Raw genomic sequence first — 16,615 nt, 5'->3', positions numbered from 1 at the left:
ATAAATGCATGCATACTGGCAAGAAATCAAATTCCATATGAAAGTTTTTTGAGAAGAACTGATTATAAAGGAGTAACAGGACATTGGGACAGCTGGCTAATACACTTATTCTTTATATAAACTAATATATGGACAAAACCCACGTGTATTCAAGCAACCCAGACGTGATTAAAATGATAAAACTCTAATATAATTGAGTAATAAACCCATGAATTAAACATCAGGCTCATGGGATATCCAGAAAATAGTCTATTCTGTCTGTTCATCAAAGAGGAAGTTGACTCAACAGTTAATCAGATGAGCCTGGTGTCTTAAAGATGTGAGATTACAGAGGAATTCAAAGGAGATCATTTGTATCCCTCTGAAAAACTCTTGAGTTGAGATTAGGAAATTCCATCTAAAAGACTGAAACAACATCAGACCTGATTAGTTCAGTGTAAGAGAAAGTTTAGTTAAGGGGGAGGGTTGAACAGTGTGCTGAAATCCCATAAGTGATCATTAAAATTGGGGAAATCACCATTTTCTGGGCACCAAGAGGGAAAGAGGATGAAAGTACATACATACAGTAAGTCCTTAGTTACCAGTGTCTGACTTAGGGACATCTTCTATTTGCTCTTTAAATTTGCCATCAGTTTGAAATGATCGAATCTGCCCCTACTTGTAATAAATACTCCATCACAATGATCTTCACTTGCTGCAGCTTTAAATAATTGGAAAGGCCTTGAGCCTTTTCTTGTACTGAAGTGGGCCTAAGAACTGTACGCACCTGTTCTAACTTACCTACATATTCGACTTAAAGAAACACTTAGAAATGGATCTGCATTGTAACCCGGGAACTGCCTGTACAACCTATCTAAAAACAAGCAAGTGGTCAGCAATGGGTTTATACAGAGAAGAAGTTGAAAAAACATAAGATGGCTTCAACAGAGACTCAGATGTTGCTTTACTGTCACTTTTCCTCTTGCCTTAAAAAATTATTTATTTTTTAAAGAACATTGTGTAGTTTCCTTTCCAGATCTCTCCCATCTGTTTAAAATTATGTGTTGGCTGCAAAGCTGTTTGGCAGTAACCACAATGCCAGAAGAGAGGAAGGGTGATGGCTCAGACTCAGACTTTGTGTCTTAGAGGTCAGAACTAGTGAGTGTAGGAGGATTTGGGGTACGTACATGATCTAAGAATGACTGTAGTGCTCTATCTCCACTGCTACTGTACAAGTCCACGTCACCATCCTGACATAGATCAGGAGCTTCCAGAATGGTCCAGTCTCCAAGTAGCAGCCAGTGCCTGTTTTTAGTAGATGACGTGAATCTATTCACATTACTTTCCTGATTCCATGCTTCTGATGAGTTCCAACTGCATTTGGAATGAAGAACTGCATCTTTGCCTGGTGCTTGCCCACATTTCTAATCCTCCCCCCTGCTTCTTATTTTCAAATTTACTGTCTTATTCCTTGAATGGGCCAGCATCACTCATGCAGAGAGATGTTTGTTGTTGTTACTGGTGGGTACCATTGAGTTGGTTCCAATTTGTAGCGACCCTGTATAGGGTTCCCAAGTCTGTCAATCTTCATGAGAGCAGAAAGTCTCATCTTCTTTTGCAGAGTGCTTGGCGTATTCAAAACTTCTGACCTTGTGGTTAGCAGCCCAGTGGGTAACTCCTTATGCTATCAATGCTCCTTAGAGGAACCTTGGCACTTCTGTATGTAAATATGTGCGTTATCTTCTCCCATCATTCATATCTAGTGGTACCAGGTTGTATCCCACCACAGCCATTGTGGTGAAGGTGGTAACATTTTTTGCAGGTGATATGTTTTGATGATATAATTGGAATGCTCATCCTGATGAATTTTTTTTTTTTTTCTTTTAACTTTTTGTTGTGAATTGAGCTAAGATTTACAGAGATCAACTTATCTTGATTACAATCTCTTCAGCGTTAACACCATTCCTCATATTTCCTTCCTGTGTTTCTTATTCCTTGCCTCCTTCTTTCCCCATCCTTCTGAATATTGTCCTTAGTTAATGCTGCCCCTTTGATCTCAAATGGTTGACCGTTGTAGATGAGTTGGCTTTTGAAAAGCTATTACCTAGTATTTTTTCCTAGCTCTATTACAATTAAAATAAAAATGAATTCTTTTAAGTCAGTTTTATGAGATTATTTATTTGAATTATTATAGCGGATAGTTTTTGACACCTTGTACGTAAGTGTTTAAGAGGAAAGAGAAGAAAAAGGTAAAATGTAGTCTTTATACCGAATAAGTCAATTAAATATGTCTATCTTAAATTTAGGTATTTTTGGTATGTCACCCCAGTTTTGTCTCTGTTGAGCATTTTACCAGCACATAGCTCATATGTTATTTCAGTTCACACATGCATATGTTGAAATATGTGATTTATTTATTCAATACATATACATATTTATTTATTCAATACATTACCAGAATTGTGTTGCTTTAGAATTTCTGAAAACATGCCATATTTTCTGTTTAGCTTGTTTGTGTTTAAAATGGTTTTAGTGTTTAGGATGTTGTGTAGTGTCCATTCTGTATTACCAATTCATATTAAAAACAATTGAAAAGATTATGAAAGTAGTTCTGTGGACAAATATAAATACACATAACTTTTTCTTTTTGGATTTTTAAACTACAAATATCCCATAAGATTTTTTTCTTTTTTTTAATGTTTGTTCTGGGCAAATTTAATCCTGCTCCTTGACATTTTAACTTTATAGTTGTAAACAGCCAATTTTCATCACCTTTTCATTACTCTTTTTGTAAAATGTAACCCCCTTCTCCCTTTCTTTTAATTAAAAGATTTCGGCCTCATCAAGATGCAGATCCTGAAAAACCACGTGTAGCTGCTCTAATTGACAGACTCATAGCTTTTAAAAATAATGATAATGGAGCATGGGTCAGAGGAGGAGACATTGTCATTCAGAATTCTGCGTGAGTATAGTTTGTGCAGAAGTGGCCTGTGTTTCCATTTCATGTACATAGGGTCTCTTTGAGTCAAAACTGATCCTCTGCAAAGTTACTATCTGCTGTCACCAGTGTACTCACTTTTAAGGATTAAAAGAAAATAGTAGAATGCAAGTTCAGCAGTGGTTTCTGGATCATATTATTGTTATTAACAGACAGGTCGGGCAATAAGGAAGTATGCTAGAGTTACCAGACTACTCAGGTTTGGAGTTGTCTGGTCCAGGTGCTTTTGTTGGAACTGTACTTGTCTGCTGACAGAGTTTTTTGATGAGATTGAGCAGAAACTGGAAATTGAACTTTGTATGACAAACATGGTCCATGTCAGAGACTAAATAAAGATTTTGAAACTACTTGAGTATTTTTTCCTTCCTGGAAACTCCTAAAAGTGTTCTGAAGCACCTCCATTGCCATTCAAAACAGAAGTTGTGTGTACTTGTACCTCCGTAAATCTGTTGATTTATGTCTTAGAATGGCTTGAGGCAGTTAAGCACCTCACTTTTTTCCTGTTTGGATAATTTTAGCAGAGGCCTCTTATATATGTTGAGCTACGAATTGGTGCTCATGATTCTAGAAAAATATTTTTATCTGGCATTAATGTCACCGTTATCTCTGACTTCTATCATCTGAAAAGTTGATAGTGTATGAAATCTGTAGAAATAGCTTGGATTTAAATGTTAAAAAAATTGAAGAGAAAAACCATGATCTAGTTTAAAATAATAATAATAATTCTAGCTAATGCTTTTATGCTTCTTACTCTGTGCCTGTCTAAATTACTAAATGCTGTCTCAAGAGTCCTATGAAGAAGATTTAGTTTTTATTGTAATTTGTAAATGCGGAAACAGGCAGAATGAAGCTGAGGAACTTGACTATAATCATATAGCTAGTAATTGTACAGGTGGGGACTTGAGCCAGAATTTAAATCCAAACGACAGAATCTGTGCTGTTAGTGATTGTGATGTGAAATTCGCTTGCCGTCTTGGAGAGAGTCAATATTATTGGGACCTCTGGATATTATACCACGTAAATATTGAGGGAATTGCTTATTTTTACATGAACTGGTAGCGTTTTAAATGTTCCTTCATTTTCTTTTCTCTTACAGATTTGCAGATAATGGAATAGGACTGACCTTTGCCAGGTTTGTGATAACTTAAAAACAACTTGTTTGACCACTTTAAAAAAAACAACCGTTGTTTTTCAAATTATACACAAGAAGGCTGTACATTTATAAGCATTTAAAAAAAAATTAGCACCCTCTTCCTGATACCACTAGAGGGCCCACATTTTGCTTTTCAATTGATTCATTGAATTTCATACCTGAGTAGTAACTTGTATTGCTGGAATTTCACATTGTGTTTTTTCTTAGAAGGAAATGCTTGAGATTTAGACCAAAGATCTTAAAAGTAGGGCAAAAAAGAGGGAGGATGGAAAGTTTGGAGCATCTAAGGAGCTTCAGAATTAAAATTTTTCATGTTAAATGTTTTTTCCCCAAATTACAGTGATTTTAAGCATGTTTGTCATCTCATCCTTGTTCTCAGGGCATGTTGGTTCTGCCCATTTGCAAAATTATTCCTTGGGAATAAATAATCAGTTGTTACCCCTAAATTCAGAGCCCGGATATGGCGCTGCGGGTTAATGTGCTTGACTGCAAGGTTAGCTGTTCAAGCTCACAGCCACTCCTCAGAAACGCTATACAGGGTTGCTATGAGTTGGAACTGACTCGACGGCACTCAACAATAAAATCTCCTAACTTCAGGGAGCCCTGGTAGCGTAGTGCATTACGAGTTAGACTGCTAACCACAAGGTTAGCAGTTTGAATTTACCAGCCATTCCGTAGAAGAAAGATGAGGCTTCCTGCTCCCATAGAAACTCACAGCCTCAGAACCCCCATGACAGGGTGTTGTGAGTTGGAACTGACTCCATGGCACACGACCACTTCTAAAATCAATTAAATTTATTTCCATAAAATTCATCAAATAACTACTAATCTATATGAGGTTTAGAAACGGTTTCTAATGATTTGATATTATGTATTAGAAGAAGTAGCTGACTGAACATTTTAGCTTTTCAAGTTATATCCTGCTTTCTAAGGAGGGTAAACATAAATTCCTGCAAAAAGTATGATTAATGATTGTTCTCATTTTTAACAGTGATGGAAGCTTCCCAAGCGATGAAGGTTCCAGCCAGGAAGTGTCTGAATCTCTCTTTGTTGGGGAGAGCAGGAATTATGGCTTCCAGGGTGGTCAAAACAAGTATGTAGGCATTGGAGGAATGGACCATAAGCCTCGGACTTTACCTAGAAATAGGTAAGCATTGCTTTAGTGGTAGAATGTTAAATTTAAACAATAGATTTTAAAAAAACCATTCTCCAGAAGCTTTCTGTTTTAATTCTGTATGGGTTGCTTCATACTGTTATCTCACCTTATCTTTATTTATCATTATTGTTGCTAGAGAAAGATAGAGGCTTTCTACTCCCATAAAGATTTAAAGCCTCAGAAATCCTGTAGTTGGTTCTTATGAGCCCGGAATTACCTCTACTGCTCACAACCACCACCTTTGCTGTTGTTGTTATTATGTGTGTATTATCTTCCTGGACTCCTGGTGTGGCGCTGTAGGATCAGCACTGGACTATGAGCCACAAGGTCAACAGCTCAAACCCACCAGCTGCTCCTCGGTCACTCTGAGTAAGAGTCGACCTGACGACACTTGCCAATAACAACAACAACAACATCAATTATTATTAAACACTTCATAGATTTCATTATCAATTTTATATAACCAGCAGCCTATTTTGTTTCTCAGTCCTTGTAGATGGTCTTATATAACCTGGTGCTTTTATGTTCTGTTTTGTTCTTTCTTGAGTCACAGAAAGTTGCCAAACCGTAACTATGATATTAGCTCCGTTTCCCCTCAGTTGGTGCGGTTGGCTTTCAAAAACAGCCACTGGAAAAGGAAATTACCTACTGAAATGCGTCCTAGAAAATGAGAGCTGAATAATGCCAGGGCTGACTCAAAACCTAACCACAGCTGTGCCATTTGCCATTAACTACATTTCAGATGTTGAAGGGAGTGGGGGGTAGACTTTAGGCATGTTGTCTGTCATCATAATCGCAGAGTAATTAAAATAGTACTTACCACTCGAAAGATTCTTCAGAGCTGTTAGGGAATTATTAACTAATTAATCCATACCTCAATTCTGAGCAAGTCGTCATTTTACTTGTGAGAAGTCCAGGTAGAGAAAAGCCAAATAGTGTCCTTCAAGTTTCGGCATCTGCGTCAGTGGCAGAATTCATCAACCTTCCAGCCCCTCAAAGGAAGATTGTCAGGGGAAAGGGAAAAGCACAGACTCCTAGTGTGGTGTGTGAGGGCGCCTTTTACTAGCTTCTGGCACAGGGCTGATGTACCTGGCTCCTCTCCCACTGTGCTTGTTATTCTGAAATGTAGAGAATCCTGTCTGTTTGACCATGGAAGCCACCATCAGTTTTTAATAACCTTGTTGTTGCTAAGTGTTGTCAAGTCAGTTCCAACTCATAGTGACTCTGTCTAGGGTTTCCGAGGAGCAGCTGGTGAGCTTAAACCGCCGACCTTGCAGTTCAAACGGACCTTGCAGTCCAGTGCATTAATCTGCATTGCCACACCAGGACTCTGTTGTTGTTGTTGTTGTTGTTAAGTGCTGTCGAGTCAGTTCTTATCCATAGCAACCCTAGAAGAGTGGCTGGTGAGCTTGAACCACCGACCTAGTGGTTCAAACCAACATTTACCCACAGTGTAACACCAGGACTCTAGCAGGATTCCAGGAAAACAATACACATATAATAACAACAACAGCAAAGGTTGTTGGTGTGGTGGTGGTTGTAAGCAGTTAAGTTGGTTCTGGACTCACAGGAACCAACTATAGGATTTCTGAAGCTGTAAATTATTACAGGAGTAGAAAGTCTCATCTTTCTCCAGCAGCAATAGCAGTAGTAAATGTTAGAGTCAGTGGAGAAAGGAGAAGGGAAGACAGAGAGCTTGGCTCAACAGCAAGAACAGATTTATTCCAGACAAACCTCGGAGGGGCTTGCTGGCCAGAGTCAGAAGCACTCTCCTGCAGAGGCTGAGGGATTTTATGAGGGTCTTGACAGGGGGTGGAGCTTAAGAGGGGCTCGCTATGGAGGAAATGGACTTTTTGTAAGGTCTTGCCCAGGGTTGGTGTTTAAGAGTGACTAAGGTGTTAACTCAAGCATGGCAACAGTAGTGAGGTTGGCCCAGGATTGGGCAGTGTTTCGTTCTGCTGTGCATAAGGTCACTATGGGTCGGTACCAACTCGATGTCACCTAACAACAACAACAAGGTGTTGAAGGTGTCCTGGTGTGGCTTGTAGGCTAATGCGTCAGACTGCAAAGTCTTTGGAACCACCAGGTCAGTGGTTCAAGCTCACCAGCTGCTCCTTGGAAACCCTATGCAGAACATCCAGACTGGTTGACCATGGAAGGGTTGCTATGGGTCAGAATTGACTCGATGACACTTAACAACAACAAGGTGTTGAAAAAGTCCTGGTGTGGTGCTGTGGGTTAATGTGCCAGACTGCAAAGCCGTTTCAACTGCAAGGTTGGCAGTTCAAGCTTACCAGCTGCTCCTTGGAAACCCTATATAGGGTCCCTATGGGTCAGAATCGATTCAACAACAACAACAAGGTGTTGAAGAGCAAAGATGTCAGCTTGAGGACTAAGGTGCGCCTGACCCAAGCCATGGTATTTTCAGTAACCTCATATGCATGCAAAAGCTGGACAGTGAATAGGGAAGACCATAGAAGAATCGATGCTTTTGAGTTATGATGTTGGAGGAGAGTATTGAAAGTGCCGTGGGCTGCCAAAAGAACCAACACATTTGTGTTGGAAGAGTTGCAGCCAGAACGATCCTTGGAGGCCAGAATGGCCAAACTTCATCTCTCATACTTAAGACATATTGTCAGGAGGGACCAGTCACTGGAGAAGGATATCATGTTTGGTAAGGTGGAGGGTCAGAGAAAAAGAGGAAGACCCCTAGGGAGATGGATTAGAAAAGTGGCAGCATCCGTGGGCTCAAGCGTGGCAGCAATTGTGAGGTTGGCCCAAGACTGGGCATTGTTTCGTTCTGTTGTGCGTAAGGTCGCTATGATTCGACACCAACTTGATGGCACCTTTCAACAACAATAGCTGACTGAGACTCCACGGCACATAACCACCACCACCAACTGACTGAGACAGGAAATTGAAATTTAAGGAAAATAGAAATTTAAGAAAAATAGAAATTTAAGAGAGTTATGGTTGTTGATCTTAAAATGGCTGCCCTCAGACTCCCTCAGTAATGATAAATAAAGGTGGGATAATGGTATAAAGCAATCCATCCAGGATTAAAACAGAAATCTGGAGAATTAGGTTTTTTTTTTTTTTTCTAAATCTAGTGTTCCACGGGAGAAAGATGAGACTTTCTGCTCCCGTAAAGATTTACAGCCTCAGAAACCCTGTACAGGGTCGCTATGAGTCGAAACCGATTCCAAAGAAGCAAGCAGGGCTGGGGGAGCGGGGGAGAGGAGGTCCAGCCCTGCTTGCTCCTTTGTATTTAATCGCTTTTTCTATTTCAAAAGAGATTGACTTAAGACATACCCTATGTTAATCTGTTTTACAAACATAGCGATTTCCCAAGTGGAGCTATAGCCACAGGCATTATTGTTGTTGTGTGCCCAAGTTACAATTTCAGTGGACTCTTGGTTTCAAAAGAGTGGCTGGTGAGTTTGAACCACCGACCTTGTGATTTAAAGGAACCTTGCAGTCCAGTGCATTATCCTACAACACTGCACCAGGATAGACTTTAGGATTTACAACGCATGATTTGGGGGGATAAAGTTCAATCCATGACAGCCACCAAATCAATTCCAATCTTTTCATTGTGTAGCAGGCTCCAGTTTTGTGTAAAAATGTTTATTGCTGCTTTGCTAAGGAGGATTTTCTAAAACAACGATTACTTGTTCGACAATGAATCCAGTTTTTTTTTTTTGTTTTTTTTTAATGGTATCTTTATTAGCTTTTTTATATGGGGCAGAACCATTTAGCAGTTGTATGCCTAGAAGTGCATCATCATATATAGATTGTTAATCCGGCTATTTGGTTTTCTTGCTAGCACATAAGCTTTGTTGTAAAACATTGCCAAGTTGTAAACTAGTTAGTTGTAGAAGTCTTGTGCAGTGCTATTTAAGAATTTAATAGTAAAGTAACCTAAGAAAAATCCAGTGTATTATGAGTTTTGTACATTAATTATGGATGATGATATATGGTTATAGCTAAGGAGCCTGCATTTTAACAGTAAGGAAGAAAATGAGTAAATACTATGAATTTCATAACCTAGTTTTCTCCTTTTACATAGTAAGTCATGAGGACTTAAGCTTTATGTTTTTAAGTATATCATTTTTACTCCTATTTATTGGCTTGAAAGGAAGTTCTTGCATAAGTACAGGTAAGCTTTTGTTCTCATTGTTAGGGATTTGGGGGCTAAAACTGAGAGGTACATGAATTACCAAAGAAAAGGTCTTAATGAAGTTTTCAAGAGGCAAGACTATTTTATTACGCCCTTGCAGTTTGTTTTCTAGTTGCCTATTCTCTTTTCTTAAACCCATTTGAAGAAAGTGTATATTTTTGTATTTTCTGCAGTTCTTTAAACGGTACCACATCCCACCCAGTTATTTAAGTTAAAAAACAAAACATGCACACAACAACAAAAAACAGTTGAAGTAACCCTATCATGAAGTTTGTCAGCATATATTTTTTTCTCTCTCCAAACTATCACAGATCTCCCTCCTTTCTCTGTCTCTATAACTTCCATCTTTGTCCTAGCCATAGTCAGCTCTCACCATGGATACCAAATCTCTTGACATCTTTCATTCTTTGTTGTGAGGGAGCTTCAAAAAGTTTGTGGAAAAATTTGTTATCTTCCAATTCCATTTTTTCATGAACTTTTGAAACCCCCTCATATAATTCATTTTTCCATGGCAGCCAGAGGGTTTATTTGTTTTTATTAAGTCAGTTTGTGTCACTCTTCTGCTCAAAAAACTTTCCAGTGATTTTCCATCTCCTAAGGAGCTCTGGTAGCATAGTGGTTACGAATCGGGCTGCTAACCTCAGAGTCAGCAGTTTGAAACTACCAGCAGTTCCATGGGAGAAAGTTGAGGCTTTCTGCTCCCGTAAAGATTTACAGCCTTGGAAACCCTGTACAGGGTTGCCATGAGTCGGAACCAACTCCACAGCACATAACAACAATAGTAGAATTAAAGAAAAATTCCTCATCGTGGCCTACAAGACCCTGTGTGATGTGGACCCCGCCCACCTCTTTGCCCACTCCCCTCATTGCTTCAGCTGCACTTGCCTTCCATTGAGTCCCCAGGCTTGTTCCTTTCCAGGGCCTTTGCACTTTTTTTTCCCCTTGCCTGGAATGTTCTCTGCTTAGAATTTCTCCTACCTCCCTCCTTCTCACTCTCTAGGTCTCAGCATAGAAGTCCCTTGTCCATCCTTCATTCTATCCAAAATAACTTCTCTTCCTGATCTTAACTATTACATTACTATGTCTTACTGTCTTCTAAGTACTTTACCTTTGTCTTTAATTAACCCAAATTATTCTGTGTTTTTCTGCTTGCTTTCCTATTACAGTGTATATTTCATTTGAGTAGGGATCTAATCTTGTCTCGGTTTCCGTTATATCCACAGAGCCTAGAAGTCTGCTTTGTTCATAGGGGATATTCAATAATCAATAGTCTTGAGAGAACCACTGGTAACTAATGGTACATGGAGGAGATTATAATCATTGTAATGAAACAAGGTGTATATTTGTTGAATGTAAAACTGATGATCTGCCCTATAAACTTTTACTCAATCCACAATAAAAACTTAAAAAAAAAAAAATCATCATCAAGTCTTGTCTAGCTTGCTTCTACTCCAGATAGCTAGCTAGCTAGATGTCATTGGAACGTGGTTCACACGTACTTTGTCCACCTCCACAGACAAACTGTGGCTGCCTAGTTTAAATTAGTGTTTATTACATGAGTAAGTATATGAAGTGCTGTTAAGGGACAAGACCATGTGCATTAAATAAATTCTGTCTTTTATTTTGACAGGACATTTCCAATCAGAGGTTTTCAGATTTATGATGGGCCCATTCATCTTACCAGGAGCACTTTCAAAAAATATGTACCAACCGTAGACAGGTACAGCAGTGCAATTGGCTTCCTCATGAAGAATTCCTGGCAGATAACCCCCAGGAATAACATCTCCCTTGTGAAGTTTGGCCCGCATGTAAGTATGGTCTTAACAATTCTTACATCCTGGCTATAGTGAGAGAAGGGGGCATATATAGCACATTCGCAAAATCAGACATACACAAAGGATTCACACTAAGTCATTATGACTAGGAGGAGAAAGATATGCCAAAACAAACCCTAAGTCCATGTTCTATCCTGTTGAGTTCAAGGCGAAGAAAGAAGCCCCACGTGATCTGGTGTATTTTTGAAATTCAGGTGGTATCTTGAAAGGAAAAAATACCTACAGTTGTAGAGTTTCCTGGGGCCAATAGGACGTCTGGTTTTGTGGAATTCAGTGTAGTTAGCTGCTGAGATAGCTCATTCCCACTAGATTTGGGTCTGGATATTAGAGCCTACCTGGTATTTTACTTCCTGGGTCTCTTGTTCTGGAGAATGAAAGGATGAAAGGTTGGGAAAGAAGAGGAACATGAAGGCAATGTGATATAGATTGGGGTCTCTCTGATCTAAACTTTTGAAAAAGCTTTTATGAAGCTTGCAAAGAACCTATTGAAATTGTTTATATTTCAGTAGCCTACTGAAATAATTTTCTTAATGGTTAGTTCTATGTCCCTTTGCCCTTAATATACAGGACAATCTGTTACATGACACGCCTCCCTGTTGCTAGCACAGTGACCGTAGTGGCTCAACTTGTCTAGCTTGCTTCTACTCCAGGTAGATAGTTAGATGTCATTGGAACATCTAAAAGTAATCACACTTACTTTGTCCACCTTCACAGACAAACTGTGGCTGCCTCGTTTAAATTAGAACTTGGGATTGGCTTACCAAAATCAGTAGCTAGTTTTCTAGAACAGCTGCGTCATGGCCCATAGACACAGGTGCGAGTTGGGATGTCAGCTTCGTTGGGTCGTTGTGTTTCCGGCCACATAACTCCCAGGAATGATTAAGATGGCTTCCTACACAGATAAGAAGTGTCCTGCATCGCCTTCCCAGTATGGAGGGTGTCTGTTCGCTTACTGCTCATATGGAGTTTCCCCCATAGTCCCCACGCTTAGAGTTTATGATGGCTGACAGGGTCATATCAAATAATAGTTATGGTCGATATGGCGTTCATATTAAAAATCCTCAAGTCGTAACAACATAAGATACTTGATACTGTGTGATTGCAGTGGTAGTGACAATGTGGTAAATAAAAACTTCAATTCTGTCTGATAAGAAAATTATTGAACTGGACTTGAGAAAAGGAGAGAGTCAGTAGCATATATATACCTTTTAGCAGATAATGAACTCAGCAGGAACCAGCAATAACTAACTTTTAGGACGTGTTTCAGATTTGATCTGTACTTTTTTGTTTTGTAGAAGGAGTCATGAACAAATAAATGTTTTTAGAGTGAAAGGTTGTTTAAATAGTGAGTTGCAGTTTACACAAAGGAAAATATACAGGTCACAAGGGTACAGAATATGACTTTTAACAAATATGTACAGGACTTCAAAGCCCCCTCTGCTGAACTTCTGATTTCCATCATGAAAGATTAGTTTTGCCTGGAGAGCACGTAATATCTTTTAAGTAGACAACATTCAACGTTTGCTACTTGGACTCTAGAAGGTTTTGACTTTTTTTTCCCCACAGGCACGTTCATTAATTAAACAGGACATTCTGACTAGTATCATAGTAGGCAGCTCTCCTATCGATCGCTCAGAACTGCGCTAACACCAAGCAGTTCTAATAGACATACTACTGAATCTGTGCAGGTGTATGGTCTCAGGTGGCAGGAAGCCTTACTTTGTGCTTTCCTTTCTTTTCATTGTTGTCAGGTCTCTTTGAATGTCTTCTTTGGAAAGCCCGGTCCCTGGTTTGAAGATTGTGACTTAGATGGTGATAAGAACTCTATATTCCATGACATTGATGGCTCTGTGACAGGATACAAGGATGCTTATGTGGGAAGAAGTGACAACTACCTGATCCGCCATCCAAGCTGTATTAACGTTACCAAATGGAACGCCGTGGTGTGCAGTGGGACCTATGCCCAGGTGGGCTCACCTCACATGGTGATGTCTACTTCCTCACTGCTCCTGATAACACTATGCCTTTGAGAAGTACTTCTCAGCTTGTAGGATTGACACCTTCCAAAGCCTGAGTTTTCTTAGGGAAAAAAGAAAACAAAATTGACAAGGCTTCGTGGACTCAGAATTTTATTTAAAACACAATTCCACCACTCTATCTTAATGTTGCCCTGGTATGGTGCTGTGGGTTAATATGTCAGACTGCAAAGCCATTTGAACTGCAAGGTCGGCGGTTCAAGCTTACCAGTCTCTCCTTGGAAACCCTGCATAGGGTCGCTATGGGTCGGATCCAACTCAACGGCACTTAACAACAACAACAGCATCTTAATGTTAGAAGCTACTAGCTGTTCCGTGGGAGAAAGATGAGGCTTTCTGTTCCCGTAAAGATTTGCAGCCTCAGAAACCCTGTGTAGGGTCACTATGAGTTGGAACCGACTCCACCATACTTAACAACAACATCTTAATGTTAACTAGTATAGCAAGTGGAAAAGTGAGCCCCAGAGAAGTGAATAATTTGCCCTTAGCTAAACAGGATCGGGATATGGTTATATCAGGAACCCATATTTTCGGATTCTCTGTCCAGGTTGTTTCCTTCCCACCCACCCCCAAACTATCACTGTGCTGTAGAGAGAATTTTATTGTTGCTTTCAAGGTCATTGTTGTTGTTAAGTGCCATCAAGCCAATTCTGACCCATTAGCCACGCTGTATAGGGTTTCCGAGGAGAAGCTGGTGAGCTTCAACCGCTGACCTTGCGATTCAAACCAACTTTGCAATCCAGTGTATTAAACCACAGCGCCACACCAGGGCTGTGCCAAATGAGCAAGAGTGGCTTTTGAAGTAGAATATTAATAGGTTACTGAAAACTGAGATGGACTCTATTTCAGGTATGAGAGATGACCTGAACACAGGGACAGAGCTGGGAGTTGGAACTGAGAGGGCAAAGGAGGAATTAAAGCAAACTCTTGTAATTATATTAAGATAACTGTATGAAAACAGGAAGGGTGTAATACAGGTTGAGAAGCACCTTTTAAATTTAAAAACTAGTCTTAGGTTTTATTATACTGATGATGTATTTGTGAACTTGATGGTGGCATAAGAAGATGATGGACTCTTTGGGGCCCTGGTGGCCCTGTGGATTAAGCACTGGGCAGTTCAAACCCACTAGCCACTCCACAGGAGAACGATGAGGCAGCCTGCTTCTGTATGGATGTACACACCCTCAGAATCTTGAAGAAGCACTTACTTCTCTTCTCTATAGGGGGCTGATGCGTTGGAATCTATTCACTAGTGGTGTGTTTTGGGGTTAGGAAGTATGACTTGGAATCTATGGATGGTTTAGACTGTACTTATCTGGTAACCCTGGCAACCCACTTCCAAAACAGAGTTTGTTTTTTGTTTTTTTGTATTTTTTTTTCAGTTTGTTTTTAAAAATGGTTGAGGTGTTCTGAATGTTGTATAGTGTCCACACAGCTCTACTCTAACACACGTCACCATGAGCTGGAGCTGGCTTGATAGCAACTGTTTTTCATGTGTGTTTAAGGGTATAAGTTCTGGAGCCACACTACCGAGGTTTGAATCCTGGCTCTGTTATTTCCTAAAATTAGAAGTTGGACAAGTTAATTAACTAATTGGGCTAATTGAAAGATGAATGGTTCGAATCCACTATGGGAGAAAGATTTAGTAGTCTGCTTCCATAAAGATTTACCTCCTTGGAAATGCTGTGGTTCTCCTCTGCCCCATAATGATTCTGTGTATTAGAATCCACTCGGTGATAATGCAATTTGGTTTTTGTTGTCTTTGTACAATGAGAATAATAGTTGTTACTCTCTCATGGAGGTATTATACAGATAAAATAAATTCATTTATACACAACATTTTACCATATGACCCGGCACATACTGAAGTGCTTGCTCTTAATTATTACGTGAAGAACAGGATTCTGTGTTGCAAAGATAATTTTAATAATGTTATTTGGATGGATCGAAGAGTTTGTAGACTGGAGGTATCATTTGTCTAAAATTTTGAAGGGGATAGAATTGTCTTTCTGTATTTTAGATAGTAGTTGGTATGTTTTAATAATGGACTGCTCAACTTGTTAACCTAAAGGTTGGTGATGCGAATCCACACAGGGGTGCCTTAGAAGAAGGATCTGGAAATCTACTTCCAAAAAATCAGCCAGTGAGAACTCTATCGCGTACATACTTCTACACTGACAAACATGAGGACACCATGAGTTGAAATTGATGCTACAGAAACTGACTTTGAATCCTGATTCTTAGAATGTTATGATTCTTAATGAAAACTAAAGCAAACAAACTTTTTAATGTTTAGATTCTTATCTACAGATGAAACAGAGAGCTTAAAAGGGATAAGGACTGTTTCTGGTTTGTTTTTATGGCATATTAGCTCCCTTATTGTGGAATTTTTCATTCCCATCAGCAAAAAAGATGTTGTTGTTGTTGTTGTTTCAAGTAGGTCGTGTCTGTAGGTCTGACTCATAGAGACCCTGTATAGTTTCCAAGGAGTGACTGGTGGATTTGAACTGCTGACCTTTCAGTTATCAGTCGACAACACTTAACATCAACAATCACTATGTAGTAATCTATAAAAATTCTAGAATTGAAACTAAGAAAAATGAAATGCTTTGCCAGCCACATGTATTTGTGTGTTTTTGTGTCTAAAGGTGGTTGGTGTTTACTAGTAAAAACTTTGTGTTTTTTTAAATAACTATAAATGTGTCCATAAAATATAGGTGGTCCTGATAGCTTAGCTTTTTTTTTTTTTTTTTTTTTTATGTTATTGTGATTTTATTTCTCTTACATTCTTGAATATGGTAAGCAAGTATGGATATCTTTCAAGTTTACTAAAGGATAGACTAAAAGGATTAAGGAAAACCAGTAATTAATCATTTCAAATTTGATTTTTTTTTATCTGGTTTGTGATTCCCTAAATATTTACTTGATGGTTCTTTCACATTTCCAAGAAAATACCAAAACTCTCACTCTCAAACCTGTTAAAAATAGCAACATGGTATAATCAGTATCATTTGTAAATTTAGATTCTGGTTCTAAGTAAACCTCTATTATAAGAATTTGCATTTTAAAACTACCACACACACAAAAGAAAAGAAAGCTTCCCTCAGACTAAGGCTCTCATTGCCGTAAAACCAGCAAAGAAGAAATGAAGATTCACATGTACCTGACATCCATGTCAGGGGCTTCCCAGGGCTGATGGCAGGAAAGATGCAAAATTCTTCTCTCATCTCTTGTGATCTGGTGTATACCAGCTTCTCTTATTTGAATATTTCATCCAC

At 39.1% G+C, this 16,615-nt stretch overlaps 1 protein-coding gene across 1 annotated transcript in view; it reads left to right on the top strand.

Annotated features, from left to right (window-relative positions):
- Positions 1 to 16,615, top strand: part of TMEM2 (transmembrane protein 2) — a 129,197-nt gene that overhangs the window by 87,092 nt on the left and 25,490 nt on the right. Inside the window, exons 13-17 of the mRNA XM_006834916.1 lie at positions 2,810 to 2,941; positions 4,074 to 4,109; positions 5,122 to 5,277; positions 11,097 to 11,274; positions 13,053 to 13,268. Coding sequence (XP_006834979.1) covers positions 2,810 to 2,941; positions 4,074 to 4,109; positions 5,122 to 5,277; positions 11,097 to 11,274; positions 13,053 to 13,268 — 718 coding nt within the window. The remainder of the gene's footprint in view (positions 1 to 2,809; positions 2,942 to 4,073; positions 4,110 to 5,121; positions 5,278 to 11,096; positions 11,275 to 13,052; positions 13,269 to 16,615) is intronic.

The sequence above is a fragment of the Chrysochloris asiatica genome, unplaced genomic scaffold (genome assembly GCF_000296735.1).
Source record: "Chrysochloris asiatica unplaced genomic scaffold, ChrAsi1.0 scaffold00014, whole genome shotgun sequence".
In the NCBI taxonomy this organism is placed as follows: Eukaryota; Metazoa; Chordata; class Mammalia; order Afrosoricida; family Chrysochloridae; genus Chrysochloris; species Chrysochloris asiatica.
The sequence above is the reverse complement of the archived record's forward strand: the minus strand, read 5'-3'. Positions and strand labels throughout refer to the sequence as shown.